Raw genomic sequence first — 15,564 nt, 5'->3', positions numbered from 1 at the left:
ATAAAATATTTTATATTATCGGTTTGTATGGTGAATAAACAATGTGGTCACTTAGATAGACACAGGTGATGGGACAGACTGAAAGTGTTGATGTGATTATTTCTTTGACAGACATATTTTTCCATCAACAAAGATATTATTAACAATATTCCACATATAAATGACTGAGTAGAAACACACATGGTGCACTTTTGACAAGTTTATTGAGAAGAAACTACAGAGACTAAAAGGGTTTTGATCCACATATTCAACATGAATGGAATGATGGTTGTTAAGTTACAGCCATGACAAACTGATACTAAACTGAACTGCTTGTTGATCACTTGTTAAGGTTTAGGAACCGGTAGTGACAGGAGCAGCAGTAGTAGCAGCCACTGTAGTATTCATTGGAGCTGCAGTTGTAGTAGGTGCTGCAGTTGTAGTAGTAGTGGTTTGTTGGAGTAAATTTAAAAGTCTCTGCAACAACTGTTGCAGCGAGGCAGTTGTGGTGGTAGTAGTAGCCTGGGTAATGAAGCCCACAAGAAAGTTAGAAACATTTAAATTGTCTCATGTTGGGCAGAGCAGATTCTTAGGAACTGAACAGTTACTGACTTTCAAATGCGCTGAATACTTAAAATTGTGGAACTTAGAAAGGGCACTCACCTCATTTGAGTTAGAGCCAGAGTTAGAGCCAGAGTTAGAGTCAGAGCTAGAGTCAGACCTAGCAACACGTCTGCGCTCCATGTCCTGGGGAAAATCCACCACATTAGATATTTCCTGTATTTTTCCATTTCAATAATAGTAGTGGTATAAATATACTAGAAACTTGTTTTGTACATTATTACATGAGATTGTCACACTTACAGGATGAGCCAGAGCGAGGCTCAGGAGGCATCCAAGAAGAAACACGACCTTCAGCATGGTTACAGTGATTACACCTGAAAGAAAAACATGAATATTTGCTCAAAATTCCCCCTCTCCCCCAGAAAACACTGAAACAAAAACATTCTGATAGTTACCTTCAAATCTTCACAACTTGAGCAGATTGTCTCGATGATGATCAAAGAGGTTGTTGTAGTGTTGCTCTGAATGTGGAGCTTTCTTTTATACAGCTGCAGGAGCGGATGTCACCTCAGAAGCAAACAGCACGATTGGGAAATTATTGGGAAATCTTCCACCTCCTTACAAAGGTGGGGCTGTAGTGATTAGAGACTAAAACCCCACCTTGACCAACTTATATGTAGCAATTTGTTAACAGCTTCTACCGGAAACAACATACCATAGTATTCTGAAAGAATATCAACTCGATTGAAGTCTGAAAACAATGTTTCAAGCTGTTGTTATTTACAGTCAGTAAAATCAGAAAACAGATGACAAACATGGGAATATCTGGTCTTTTGATGACACATCAAGTGATTTAGTGACTTAAGCAGATTGCAGGCACCCGATTAAGCTTGCATTTGCATCCGTTTGCCCTCTTTAGTTTTGGGAAATATATTCCGACATTGTGCCTTTCCTACCAAAATGTATAGCTAGTCCCTTCTTTGAAAAGGTCTTAAGAGGTTTCATAGTGCTGCATTAAAGTCTTAGTTATCGTTGCATCATTGCTGTTGTTAGGAAAAGGGATGAGAGTTGATTGGAAAACATTAGCAAACAATGTGTGAAGTAATTGCTGTTTCACAAAGAATTAAGCTTGCCTGATTCATTTTGAGAAACCAGTGGTGTGTCTCAATATCAGACGGTTGTTATAAGTATCGATGGGGCACACGCATACAAACACAGCACAGCAGCTGAATGAAGGTGCGTTACATGACTCACAATTTGAAATGCTCTGATCTGTTTTAAGCCAAATATTTATTGTGCTTAATTTTTTTTAAGTTTCATCAATCATTATAATGACGTTTATTTTCTCCTCCAGAATCTTCAGAAAACATGAAGCTCTTGTGTGTAGCCGCTTTACTTTTGTCAGCAGTCGCTGCCCAGGTAAAGGCTTTTTCTTCCTATGGTGAAATGTGTGCTAAAAAAAGAAAAAGATAAAACAACTCATGAGGGATTTTTTTTGAACATGTAAAAAAATATATTTCTACTATTTTTGATTTTTTTCAGTCAGATTTCTTTGATCCTGAGCAGGATGAAGGGTTTCCTCCTGCAGATGGAATCGAGGTATGGAGGGGTGCAGACATGAACAGAATCACAAGTCTGACGCTGCATTTGTCCTCTTTTGGTTCAGATTTCTGTCTCCTTTTTTTTTCATTGAATTTCCTTGAATGTGAGCAGGTGGTGACTGGAGTCCCTGAAGATTACCAGTGGACAAGTGGAGACTTTCCTGAATCAGCCGCAGTAACAGTAAATATGATTAGTACTATAGTTATTCATTGATTATTATAAAACTATAGTTACAGATAATGAGTGAGTCTTATCATCTGACACTGAGTGTTTGGGTAGTTACATTCCTGACCTTAATGAGGGTCAAAGGTCAGGTACAATCAGTTCTTTTTTTGCCTTTTAGTAAGCTAGCTTTTATTAAAGGAATAATTCATGTTTAAAATAAAACATGTGCTTTTATTAAAAGTTTTCAACACCGTAGTTTTCCAAAAGCATTCACTTTTAATATTTTATGATGAATACAAAATGATAAGTTGAAACTATTTGAATGTCTTGCTGTCACATTGAGTTATCTCACAATAAGCAGACTAATAACCTTTTTTCATTAAAACCATATTCACACAATACATTTAATTAAACATTTAATTGTTGTCATATTGTCTTGGTGTAGGTTATTTTTTCATGCTCAGGGGAAATGTACATGGAAATAAAGTAGCCTAATATTTGGTCAATTACAAAGAAAACAGAATTAAGAGAAAGAAAGGAGTCAAGATGGTCAAGTATGATGGTTAATCATAACCTGGAAATAGCAAATTAAGGGCTGATATACAGTCAGGAGTCAGTAAGTATCTGCACAGTTCATATATAGTGATGATCAAGTTTATACGTATACTTAAGTTGAAACTTATATTATAACAAAGCCGTGATATAGGAGCATTCAGAGTCACACAACTGAAGAGAAGAGGGAGAGGAAAGAGAGGAAACAAAGATGATTGTGTAGGTATTTAAAAATATATACATAGCAAGGAACTGACTGAAAAGGGTTTTAGGAGGCTAGAATACCTTTTCCCACTGCTTCTGCTCCGATTTATTGTTCAGAAAATGTCATGTAGAGTAAAAAATGTTATGCCTTCTTATTCAGTGTAGCCTGGGGTTTCTGGACTGTGCTGGTTAGTAATCGGGATCACTGTGGAGAATATATTTATATAACCTGACAAAAAGAGAAAAATAAAGCAAGTCAATCAAACACTTCATCACGCTCCACTCACGGCAAAACACGAGCTGAAGCGTAGTTTACCCTTAGGTTCAGCTACAAGTATTTAAGTCAGTATAAAAAATGTAAAGACTAAAGTAAATAAAGGCAACACACTGTACATTTGTAGTGATTAGCATAATTACTGTTTAAAAGCCATGATGATAAAGGGATATTTGGAGAACTTCCCAGAATGTTTATTTGTCTTTAACATTTGCTTCGGATCACAATAATAGATTATGGACATTAAGGCATGCTACAACATATCCAGACTTAAATCTAGCGTCACCTCATATGTTATGGGTCAGTCATTTTCTGAGCTGAGCAGTAATTCTGTGCTTCTCACAGGCTTCTTTCCAGCATGGCAGGCCTGGAGGCTTCAAGGGTCCGTTTGGCAGGCTGGTAAATCACTTTATTTTACTTTTTTTGTAAATTTTCATTTATATATAAGAAGCCAACACTTTAATCCTTTTATCCTGAAGCACTGTTTGATATCTGCTCTTCAAAATTTGACGCACTCTTAGACTGTTTCATTATTTTCAACGTTAAAGTAAAATAAACACAATTACTGCTTTCTTCTGTAGGAGTGGGTCACCTCGTTCAAGGTGGGCATTCTTACATCTCTAATTTCAAATATGAAACACTTTAAATTTACTAGACAAATTAGACAAAACTGTATTTTTACACATATATTTATCTTTATTTACTTTTCAGGTTGACAATGTGACAGTTCAGGTAAGATCATGGATAAGAGATGACAAACCATCGTATGTTTTATGTTTTTAAAAAAGCTTTTTGCGACAAAACAAAGCAGATAATTTCAAAATGTGTCTTTCATCCACAGAGTGGCTCCGCTGTGAACCTGCAGGAGGTAAAAAAAAATATGATTTCATTGATTCAACCTTTGTAATAAAGCAAATTACACCTGCTTATGAAATGAATGGATCCCACTGATCCTCTGTGTGAAAATGTTGCAGGGGGAGAACATATTTCTGGGGAAGAAGGTAGGTGATGGAAATTTAACATTAAACACTTGACATGTTGTAGTTGATTTAACCTTTATCAAGAAAAGGTTTCATTCATGTGGCAATGAATTCAGTGAAATGATAAGTGATAGGAACCCACTGATCCTGTGTAAAAATGTTGCAGGGCGACAACATGTTTCCTGGGAAGAAGGTAGGTGATGGAAATTTGACATTAAACACGATTAGTATAACAAGAAGAAGAATCAGAGTACTGGGTAGGGGGCATGCCATCACAAGGTATTGTCACATAGTGGAAAAAAAAAACAAAGAAGAGGACGCAAGTGCAGACTAAACTAAATATATATATATTTTTTAAAGCAAAAACTAAAGCTTACTCTTTCTAGTCCAACATAAAAATCCACAAAAATGGAAAAACAAATCTCAGAGAGCCACAAGGAGCAGAACAGATGACGTACGAACACGGTAGGAAGACGTATGACACAGAAGGGAAGAAACACAGAGACTGCATTCATGTGCTCCTTGGATGGTCCCACTTTAAGAGTCAGTTCACCTGATTTCAATTCAGAAAGTCAGAATGTTGTAACCACAACAAAAAAACACCATGGACGCTACGAAGAAGATGTGTGGAATGTCTCTGTTACAAGTCATATTGAAGCAAAAAGTTTATGTGCAATACATGAATTAATAAAAAGTATTTTAAAATTAAACAAACATATTTGGCCCCCCAAGTAATGACGTATATGACGTGAAGTCGGCAAGTCAAGCACCTAAATCTTTCCCGAGTTTCCGAGTTGTGTTTCTGACTTGAGCAGTGCATTGTGCTATGTGCATTGTCCAACTCAGAAACGTGTTTTTTCGGAAAAAAACGGAAAACAGAGACTGTATGTAGCAATGACAGCAGAAAATGAAAGCGTATTCAAACAGTAAGTCTGATTTGTTGTTTCTTTGACAGAGAGGAAGGGGCCGACCTCCGATGGATTGGGTAAATCCTATACTGTCTGGCAAACTTGACTTTCACTCAAATATGTTTTTTTATAAATGATTTCCTGCTATTGCTTCATTTGTGTGGTTTGCAGATATTCTAAGATTTGATTGTTAGAGTGGATTGTAATTTATGTTTGTTTTGTTTTTTTCTTCGTCACCTAAATTGAAGCAATTTGTGAAGCTCGTCTACAACGCAGCAGAGCCGGTAATCTCCTTGCTCAATGCAGGATAAAGACAATGTCTATTAATTGTGTTATATTCTTATATATTTGTAAAAAAAAAAAAAAAAAAAAGTCCAACTTCAATAATTTACACTTTCTTTTCTGTTTAAAGAGCAAAGTGTCCGTTGAGTATGGTGTTCTGAAGCCTGTAAGTACAGACAGATCTTAAGTTTGTTTTCTATGAGATTCCTGTAACATGTTTTTTTATTTTATTTTATTACAGGCAGGTCATTAAGAACAAATTCTTATTTACAAAGACGGCATGGCAATGTTGAATTCTTGCTCTTTGTACTTTCTCTTATGAAACATTTGCCCAGATCTTTTTATTGTTACATCGGTTATTGAGTCATAGCCCCTTTTTAGATTTGATTTGAATAGATGCACTTAATTTAGACTCAGCTTTAATAACATATCGATTTAGCACTTGAGGAGCATTTCGAAGACTGCATTTGTGTTTAATTGGACCCACGTTCTTATTTTCCAACAGAAACAGAGGAAAGAAAAGCAAGAAAATCAAATATAAGTTGACTAACAACTTTCAAAGGTGAGGAAGCTAATGGTGTCATTTATTTTGGTGACATAAATAACACTTTTCTGACTGCTGCTGACAACCTTTTCTCACATTCTTTCAGGAAGAAACCAACACCTCCAAGTTTGATCACCAAACGAATCAATAAAGATGTAGTGGTTGTCTTTCCTGTGGTAGATCTTTGGAAATCAGTCGTAGAATTTGGCCCTTTCCTGTTAAGAACATACTTAATGTGTACCACAATAAAATACTTCAACAAATAACTTTGTCAAAGTTGTTTATTCGACATGATGAGAAAGAAGCCAGACATTTTCAGTGCACAAACAAATCAAAATAGGCAGAATGGGATGTATCAGAACATTTAGCAAAACAATGAACGAGAAATATCTGTCAGCTTGGTATTGCTGAGATGACTTCAGGGCTCAAACAGGAAGGGGAAGTTGGAGTGACCCTGAAGAGAACGATAAAAACAAATCAGGTGATGGAATATTTGAAAAGAAGTCTTCCACACTGAAACTGCAGTACTACTGTGACATGACTGAATAAAGGTTTCGAGTCATTGAATAAAGTCACACCTCATCAACTCCAGGGCCAGAGGTGTCACCACGAGGATCAGGAGGAACTGTAGTCGACTCCTTCTGAGTCCCCAGTGGCCATGTCTGATGAAGTCAGAAAGCACACAGAGAGGAGACATTAATGGTGCTCACTTTTCTCCGTGCTTGCTTTAACAGCGAGACGGTTTTATTTGTAAAGCACACCTCATACACTCAGGCTATTCAAAGTGCAAAAGAGTAATAATAAAACAGATTAACGGATAAAAACAGCAACAAAAAAGAGCAAAAGACAGATGTAAAATGAAAAAGAGCAGGGCTGTAAGATTTAAATTCCACATGATGGATTGATGGCAATAGCTACAGTTTGCAGTAAAAAAATAAATAAAAGTGATGTTGGAATGATGTCGTGTACTCACTCTTTCTGTTTGCACCTTCGGCTGGGAAGCCTGCTAAAAACGAGAAGATATGATATTTAAAATAATTTAGTATTATAGTTAATTATTATAGTATTGAGGTAGATATTACTGAATACTGATGTTTTTAAATTAGTAATAAATCCCTTAAAATTCAACATATTTTATAACACAGAAAACCCATTAACAGAATATGAAATTAAGATTGAGTCAATAAACAATTAAACATTAAAGCAAACGAATAATCACATATGTAGCCTACGTAATCAAGAAAAAAACATCTTTTACTCATAAGAACTACAAGTGAAGTCATTGTTTAAGTACTGGTACTTTTCCTAATGGGAGCACTAAAGTGTTTAGGTTTCATTGTAGAGTGCAGATATTTTTGTCACTTAAAACATATAAAACAGATAAATGTGACTGACCACTATAATCCAGACAGACCCTGCGGTCCATATGGCCGACAGTAGACACTACATCACAGCTGCTGCACATGACTCAACCTCTGCAGCTATGTTATTATCATTAAGTCGTGTCATAGATGTCACAGTCTGCTGCATCACTCCCAAACCTTATTCTAAAGTGGTAGAGAAAAGTTTGTTTTTTTTATATTGTGATTTCCAACTAATCTTCAGTCAGCCTTTCATTTTTTTTTTTTTATTAAAACTGAACAACTTAAATTTCTATTTTATCAATAACCATGTAGAAATCTGATCATTTTCATTTTTTTGCCCCCTGGTGCAATCCTTCCTTCTTACCTGCAGAGGGAGCTGTGGTCTGTGTGTGGTTCTCTCCAGGGTTTGCTGAGGGTTGTTAGGCTGCTGCATTGCAGTGTTCCTCAGCTGGGGATAGGCGTAAGGATTCACAAAGTACGGGAATCCCTTTTGATAAAAGAGTTGTTGTTGTTGTTTTTTCAAATTAGGAGTGAGCAGTTGAATTAAGACAGCGAGCTTTGTGCACAGGTCAATATGTTTTACTTCTTACCTGCTGTCTGGGGTACTGAGGAAATCCATAAGATGGGTACTGGAAAGATGGAAACATCTAAAAGACATTGAAAACATGATAAAACTCTATGAATGTGAGGCAGCAGCTAAAGTACTAACACAGAGCAACACTAATCACTGTATCTCCAGGCTGCTATCTGTTCCTACCTGAACAGGGTTTTGGGCCTGCTGGGGGATGTTAGGAGCGTTGGGGTCCTGTGGGACTCCGCCCTGCTCTATCTGTCCGTTGGGCATGATCACAGGTGTGAGCTGGTTGCCCTGAGAGGGGAAGAACAGCTGAGGCCCCTGGGGACCGAAGGGACCGGCCATTTGAGGGTTCAGGTTCAGCACTTGTGGAGTGAGCAGCACCTCAGGCTGCTGCTGCAGAACAAACTGTGGCAATATTGAAGACCCCTGGAGAAGAAGGATGGAGTTAACATGTATTTTATCAACCTGAAAAAGAAGTGTATTTAATGGAGGTGCAGGTAAACATGCACTACCTGTGCTTGTCCAAGAGCGGCTAGAGTTAATCCATTGAGTCTCAGAATCTAGACACAAAACATGTGCATAAAACTTAGGAGGATTGTTCCTACATTACAAGGAATATTAACTTTAAAAACAACCAAAATAAATGTTTAAGCAGCTATACTTACCTCATTGCTGTTGCTTGCAATAATTCCAATCTGCACCTGTAAATAAAAACATTAAAAATGAGATTCTCTGTTCTCGTTTAGACGATATGAGAAATGTAGTAAGACAGAGATGTAGCTTACTGGGAGAGCAAAGCTTGTCCTGAAGAAACAGACCAACAGAAGGGCAGTCTGGGGCTTCATGATGTCGAAAGTCTGTCAAAAAATACGAGACACGTTTGAAACACTTCTCAGATAAACAAACTTTCACTACATAAATCCTATGATACATGTTGCTGTAACAATGCAGAGTGGTCTCACCGTTTCTCTGGTCCCGCTTGCAGATTGTGAGTGCCTGCTTCCACACTTCGTCCATGTCCCTTTTTAAATTCTCCCCGTGTGAGCTGTTGTAGTCCCCCGCCGGCCCATCCAGACAACGTGCGGTCGATGTGGCGGACATTTCTCATGGCAACAGACTCAGACTCTTACAACACCGCACAGGTAAGTGTGTAATTACATGTCAGTCATGTCTCTAAACACAGTGACACAGTCTTCGCCAGGTTGTTAACAAACCTCAGATGAAACTGAATTTAAAGTTGTATTTACTTAATGATTTCATAGATCGTTTAGGGCCTTTTAGATGCTACAATTCAGTAACTACTTATTTGATGGACCTGTGCAGATCATTTTCCCCTGATATGTTGTCTGAAATAAAATGTATGTGCTGTTGAAGAGTTTGAAGGGTGTAATTACAGACATTAAGGATGATGGATTTCTGGTTTGTCATGAGAAAAAACATAGAAAAACAAGAGCTGCAGGTTTAGAATCAGACATTTGTCACAAGTTTGTTCATGATATGCTGACTGATGTTGGTATATAATTGGCAAATCATGGGCATTAAAAGTTGACTGAGCTGGTTTTCATGTTGTGGGTACAGAAAAAAAAAACTGCCAGTTGTGTGTTTTGTATTTCTGTGGCCGAGAGAACTTTATTAGAGAATATACTTTACTGCAATTTCTTATTAAATGCAAACTGCACTGTTTATATCTGTAGGATTTATGTGCTTAGTTTGATATTTTTTTAAGATTCAAATTTAAATTAAACGTGAGCTTAAATTTGACCATGTATTTAAAACGAAAGTTTTTGCAGCAGATAATCTGAGTTGCTGTAGCATGAAAGTGTGACTTACAAAAACCTCTATGTGGAATCCTTAACTGGTTATGAAACAAACCGCATTAATACTAATGTTTCTATGACCTACAAAAGCAAAAAAGACCATCAGAGAACAGACTGACTAAGTATTTCATATATCTGTCACCCCTGCCTGGGGTGTCTATGGCAAGCCGTTTTAACATTTAAACACCCTCCTGTCACTAAAATATTTTAGTTATCCATAATAACATTTCTTATAGTCAAAACTGTACTCTTGGTAGTAAGAATTGTAATTAAAGATTTTCACAATAAACTTAAAATCCATAATTGTAAATTTAGATATCCACAGCATCACTTCTTCTAGGGCAATTTTCACAGTCACTTTTGCCATTCATGTTTATTATGTTTCAATTCCAGGTATGAACAAGTTCAATCCACAATGTACGATCAAGATATCTACAGCTGAGGGTCCTTCGAGGGAAGACTCCCTTTTCAGATGCCTACAATCCTAGTGTCACTAGTCATAGTTATAATTTAAGAATATTCAGAATTACATTACAGATATTATACAAATGTTTCATGTTTAATATCTGAAAGTTAAACTATAACCCAGTTAGTAAAAGCTTGGTTATAGATATCTGAAATTAGACTTTGTCCTAGGAAGAATCCTGTAGCAGATTTTCTTATCATTCTTGATTTGGAGTATTGTGTTGTAGAAATCTGAAATTAACAGCTGTACATGAATAGCATACAGTCAGATGTTATTTATTTTAGGGAGAATGACGCTTTGGCTATCTGTAAAGACAATTGTTATAGAAAGAATGTCATTTTGGATATGTGAATTGTTCATTTTGACTCGGGAAAATTGAATAAGAGATATCTCTAGTGAATATCCAGTCCATCTATTTAATGACTAAACCTCTTGCCATAGCTTTCAGACGATTAAGCCCATGCTGCTGAAACAGCCGTTTTAAAATGGTTCAGTGCCATTGAGAAGTAATTAGAGTAGGATTGGCCCTTTCGATGGACACCCTGATCCTAGCAGAAAATATATTTTGTGATTTGGATTAAACGGTTTTTCTTTTTATTGTTTTAAATTGAAGGGGGGGGGGGGGGGGGTTGCGCCTTTGAATAAACATATTTCTTCTTATTTTTTACACACTCTAGCTCGTAGCATATTTGCATCAAGTTGATCCAATACAATGTTGCCTTGAAAGTCCAGGGATTAATCCAGCTAGATTAGGTCATCATTTGTATCATACAATTGTGTATTTCTAGTCTTGAATTAATTCATTTTGATGAACTGGACCCTGATTCCTCACCTTTTAAATATTCTGCTTAAACTGTAATAAGTGAAACCCAGAAGATACTCTCTTTTTTTTTTTTAGCTTTGATTATCTGTCAAGGATTTTTTTTCATGTAGCCTCTTCCACTGTGATCTTTGTAAAACACTCTGGTTTCATGTTCTGGTATTTTATACTCATTTACCTTTAGATGGCAGCAGAGATCCACTGTGCTTTGACAGTTTGGTTAACATTTTCTCATTCATAAAATCAGATGGTTACACAAAACTTGATACCGTGCAGTACATCCATCATTGTTATTTTAACAGATTTATTCATTTTAAACACTAAAAAAACAGTAATGACAAAACCATTCAAGTTTTTTCAAAGTTTTATTATCAAGTAAGTTAAGTTTTCAAGTTTGATTAAAAACTGTCTTCAACAATGTCTTCTTCAAGATGAACTTTTTCCTTGCAGGGAGTTGGTTTTGTTGTTTCAGTGGGAGCTGGAATCTGAAATGAAAAGGGAAAAATGAGTGAATGAACTCACGTGTATCAGACAGTTTGATGTTGTTCGTCATTTTAGCCTCTTCCTCCACACAATCCTACCTGAGTATCCACTGTGGTCTCAAAGGTGTTTGCTTGATTCATAACCTGACGCTGGAAAGTCAAAGGACAATAATTAACCAGGGTGGTGTTTCGTGTATAGTAAATTTAGTTACAAGTCTCACCTTGAATCTTCTGAATGGATCAGGCTGAAGCTGCTGCTGTAAGACACCTCCTGTAACCCCCTAAACAAAGACGTCAAGAAGAAAGCTTTCTCGATCAGTATCTACAATCAGCATGATTCCTGTTATACAAGTTTGTTGTGAACTAATAATCAGCTTAAGAGTAGAGGGATACCATCAGAGGCTGCTGAGGAGGATTCATTGGTCGTGTTTGAGGAACTCCCATGAATGGAAACTGCAGCTACAGAAAAGGGAAATCAATGTTTTTTAGTGGCGCTATGAAACCAGAAATTCTGTTAAAATGACATGACAACAACAGCACGAGTACAACTTACCGTATTGACTGCAGGGACAGTGTACACATTAGAAACAGGAGCAGGAGCAGCGTAAGCAGGGACACCTGGAACAATCTTGTAGAGAGATATGGAGTGTTTGTATTTTCATATCTGGTCATTCAAGTTAGGTATGACTGTTATATTGTGTGTATAAAATATCAGATATATATTTTTTCACATAGTTGTATAAAAGCAATCTGAGTTAGACTCGCTAAGCTCTCAATGAAGTCATTCAAAGTATTTTTCTTTCTGTCAATGATGAGGACATTAGAAGATATGAAGTCACACTACAGGAGAGCGCCACCTTGTGGTGTAGTTGACACAGTTCTGCAAAGTATATTTTGTTTATTATCTGCACTCTTTTTGTCACAATGTTGTGTTTGTGATAGATTTACCACAAGGGTTTAAGCAATATGTAAGTTCAAATATGTTTGTTTTTTTAAAGAATGCATATTTTTTTGTACATTGAAGCTAAATAATAAAGTTTTCTTTTAATAGTTTGGGTAAAGGGGTGGGCCAAGTAAGGCATGAAACAGAGATACAACAAACAAACAAACAAACACATGTCTAAAGACTACAATTAGTTAAGCACATACACAACTAAAAAAATCACTTTTTCTTAAATGTGATACTTCCTGATTATTCTTTTGTTTACTTTTCTTTCCCTGATGAACTGAGGTAAGAAAGATGACATCGACTCCGGCAGACTGACCTGAACAAACTGCGTCTGCCCAACTAAACCCGCCCCACCAACAGCTACCACAGAGGGGTTCAGGCCCCCAGCCACCCTGACAGGTATCACTCCATTTGCCATTCCTCCATTCATACCTGCCATGATAGCTGCCAGCATCCTGTGTGACTGTGTGAAGGAGGGCGACAGTGTTTGTCTTTAGCCATCAAACACCTTAAATGCATAATTGCATAAATCACACTTACAGTACATTATTTTAGTTAATATTTCTTACCTTGTCTGCATTGACCTGCAATGAGTAAAAAGATCAGAGGTTACATGACCTAAGATAGATAAAGATTGATTGATAGATAGATAGATAGATGGATAGATAGATAGATAGATAGATAGATAGATAGATAGATAGATACTCACAAAGCAGAAGGTTGTTGTAAACATTATTAGGAGGAGAAGCTTCATCGTGCAAACCTGCAAAGTCCAAAATAGACACAGTTTTCTCCTCAGAATCACTATAACTACTTACGTGATTTACTGTATTTCTCACTTGCCGTGTCCAAATTAAAATGTGACAAATTGCACACTACATACCTTGTTCTTTTTCTTTGTTGCTTGAATTTCAGCTTCATAGAAGGACTGTAGTTGCCGTCTGAAGTTAAAACACCTTTTATCAGTACCTATGGTCATTATGAGCCAATTAGAGAGGAGAGCACTGGTGTGTTCATGAACTATATTTGTCACCTGTGTGTCATGGGAACTTGTGATATGACATCTTCTTTTTCTACAAGATGTAAAGAAATGCAACTCAGCCAGATGCTTGACCCTATACGACCAGTGGGCATTGTTCTCCATACAGCTGAGTGACCACAGACAATAACAGCGTGACTCAGGGTCTCTGGGTCCATGGGAGGATTTGCTGGAATTTTCAGGAAACTTTTGGCCAAATAAACCTGCACGAACCATGTCAAATGTTGCGGGTTTTGGTTAAAGGAGGCAAACATGTTACATCATAATTAAGTGATTTCATGGAGATCATGTGTGAATGCTTAAAGTGAGTTGAACATGAACCTTGCAAGCAGCTCCGTGTGTACAACACTGTTTTTGTGACTCTAGGACAAACAGTAAAGTGAGAATGATTTGTGTTTATTTTATGTCTAGAAGTGAAGATTTTAGGTTTCCTGCTCCTGTCTGATAATGCAACGTTAAAATACTAACCTCTGTCATGTCTGGATGCCTAACTATAACTTGCAAAGACTTTAAATTGGTCTAAAGCAGACTTTGAATTACACCTGCAGCCTTGAAATAACTGCCCTCAAACCTAATTAGTGATGAATAGAAACATGTCAGACTTCCTTTTAATTTGTAAAAAGTAAGAAAAGCTCAGATTTCCCATGAGATAGATACAGATATTTGTTTTTAAGGCCTCATGATCTTGTAATCTCTACATGTTAAGAGCTTTTACATTCATTCTCAGTGTGACTCGCTGGGTATGTTGTCAGACTGAGGCTTTTTTTTCTGCTGCTGACTGTGCAGCCTACAGCAGACCAGGTAAACACCCTCTGTGGTAGTCTGGTCTGAAGCTTTATAGTAATTACACAGCGTCATCCGGTTTAAATTAAGCAACATATTCTCCTGTTTTCAGTTTAATGCTTAAATATTTTCAATTGAAATAATACATATTTTTTTCTATCTGTCTGATGGGCTAGTTTATGGATATTTTGCTTTTTGTCAGGTCTTGTCAATAACAAACTCTAACGCCATGAATACAGTAATGTTGTGAGTAATGTGTTTAGCATTTTGTTTCATACTTAGAGACCTACGTCACCATGTAACACAAAGTGTACTGTAAATAGATGTTTGTGCAAATTTGTAGCAGTCTATAAAAAAATAACCATCAGGAAGCCGCACCCATGATGTAAGTTGTTGTTGTTGTACAGTGTTTGGCACTTATTTTTAGCATCACATGTATTATTTTGCTGGAATAAAGACTCAACAAAGATTCACCAGTTCGTTTCAGTCATTTATTGATCATTATTTAAGATGGACATGTTTTATAAAGGGTAATTTTTAGCAAGAGTTACAAGTAGGGAGACAGGATCAGAATTTAGGAGTCAATCATGAGCTATCTGTGATGTCAAACAGCTGTGTCTCTCAGTTTGCGTCATTCTCCTCTTTCTCCATTCCTGAGCATTCTTCATCGTCTTCATCGCCCATCACCTTCTTCATAGGAGTCTTCTGCGCTCTCCTGAGGCGAGCTGCCACAGACCGCAGAAACCTCACTCTGCCAGCTACCCGCCCACGAGCAGAAGCGCCTTGCTGCTGGTTATTCAGCATGGACAGCGGGATCAGCTTCACATGGCCGGGAGTCAACAGGGCATCCTTCTGGGGCCCCCGAGCATTACTCTGTGGCAGAACAGCAAACAGTGTGACCGGCCCGCCAGTTGCAGTCTGAGCCATCTGCCCAGGTAGATTCACATTGGCTCCTCCTGTCTGGCCCACAAGAACTATACCACCTTGTTGGAAGGGAAGAAGCTGCTGCACGGGCGCCTGACTGATGGGCTGGATAAAAAGTGAGCCACCAAGTTGAAATAAGCGCGCCACAAGGGGTTCAACGTTTGGTTGGACCCCATTTTGACCTCCTGGGTTGGCATTGTTGCCAGCTGCTGCTCCATTATTATTCATTCCCCTTTTAGCAAGTGCCTCAGCACTCGCTGAAGTTACACCACCCTCCACCACAACACAC

The 15,564-nt window shown here is 37.5% G+C and overlaps 2 protein-coding genes and 1 long non-coding RNA gene across 5 annotated transcripts in view; all 3 read right to left on the bottom strand.

Annotated features, from left to right (window-relative positions):
• Positions 1 to 471: 471 nt before the first annotated feature.
• On the bottom strand, positions 472 to 1,076 carry LOC132954709 (uncharacterized). Its single transcript, XR_009665841.1, has 4 exons — positions 999 to 1,076; positions 844 to 917; positions 643 to 726; positions 472 to 501 (listed from the first exon to the last, which is right to left on the bottom strand). It is a non-coding gene; the product is annotated as an uncharacterized LOC132954709 (long non-coding RNA).
• A 5,247-nt stretch (positions 1,077 to 6,323) lies between these two features.
• Positions 6,324 to 15,564, bottom strand: part of odam (odontogenic, ameloblast associated) — a 130,137-nt gene continuing 120,896 nt past the window's right edge. The window contains exons 1-10 of one of the 3 annotated variants that reach the window (XM_061059336.1): positions 8,958 to 9,029; positions 8,781 to 8,852; positions 8,661 to 8,696; positions 8,508 to 8,555; positions 8,176 to 8,421; positions 8,009 to 8,065; positions 7,783 to 7,905; positions 7,028 to 7,057; positions 6,633 to 6,716; positions 6,324 to 6,508 (exon numbers count right to left, since the gene is read on the bottom strand). In XM_061059336.1, coding sequence (XP_060915319.1) covers positions 6,473 to 6,508; positions 6,633 to 6,716; positions 7,028 to 7,057; positions 7,783 to 7,905; positions 8,009 to 8,065; positions 8,176 to 8,421; positions 8,508 to 8,555; positions 8,661 to 8,696; positions 8,781 to 8,840 — 720 coding nt within the window. In that variant the 5' untranslated portion in view covers positions 8,841 to 8,852; positions 8,958 to 9,029 and the 3' untranslated portion in view covers positions 6,324 to 6,472. Of the gene's footprint in view, positions 6,509 to 6,632; positions 6,717 to 7,027; positions 7,061 to 7,782; positions 7,906 to 8,008; positions 8,066 to 8,175; positions 8,422 to 8,507; positions 8,556 to 8,660; positions 8,697 to 8,780; positions 8,853 to 8,957; positions 9,030 to 15,564 lie in introns of those variants that run through there. The other 2 variants (XM_061059320.1, XM_061059329.1) reach the window with 2 other exon arrangements.
• On the bottom strand, positions 11,450 to 13,541 carry LOC132954701 (uncharacterized). The gene is made up of 9 exons (XM_061027340.1): positions 13,413 to 13,541; positions 13,239 to 13,292; positions 13,099 to 13,113; positions 12,846 to 12,992; positions 12,134 to 12,208; positions 11,974 to 12,033; positions 11,802 to 11,861; positions 11,680 to 11,730; positions 11,450 to 11,583 (listed from the first exon to the last, which is right to left on the bottom strand). Exons 1-9 carry the CDS (start codon positions 13,506 to 13,508, stop codon positions 11,497 to 11,499), a joined length of 645 nt encoding a protein of 214 aa, XP_060883323.1. The 5' UTR covers positions 13,509 to 13,541; the 3' UTR covers positions 11,450 to 11,496.

The sequence above is a fragment of the Labrus mixtus genome, chromosome 2 (genome assembly GCF_963584025.1).
Source record: "Labrus mixtus chromosome 2, fLabMix1.1, whole genome shotgun sequence".
NCBI classification, from domain to species: Eukaryota; Metazoa; Chordata; class Actinopteri; order Labriformes; family Labridae; genus Labrus; species Labrus mixtus.
The sequence above is the reverse complement of the archived record's forward strand: the minus strand, read 5'-3'. Positions and strand labels throughout refer to the sequence as shown.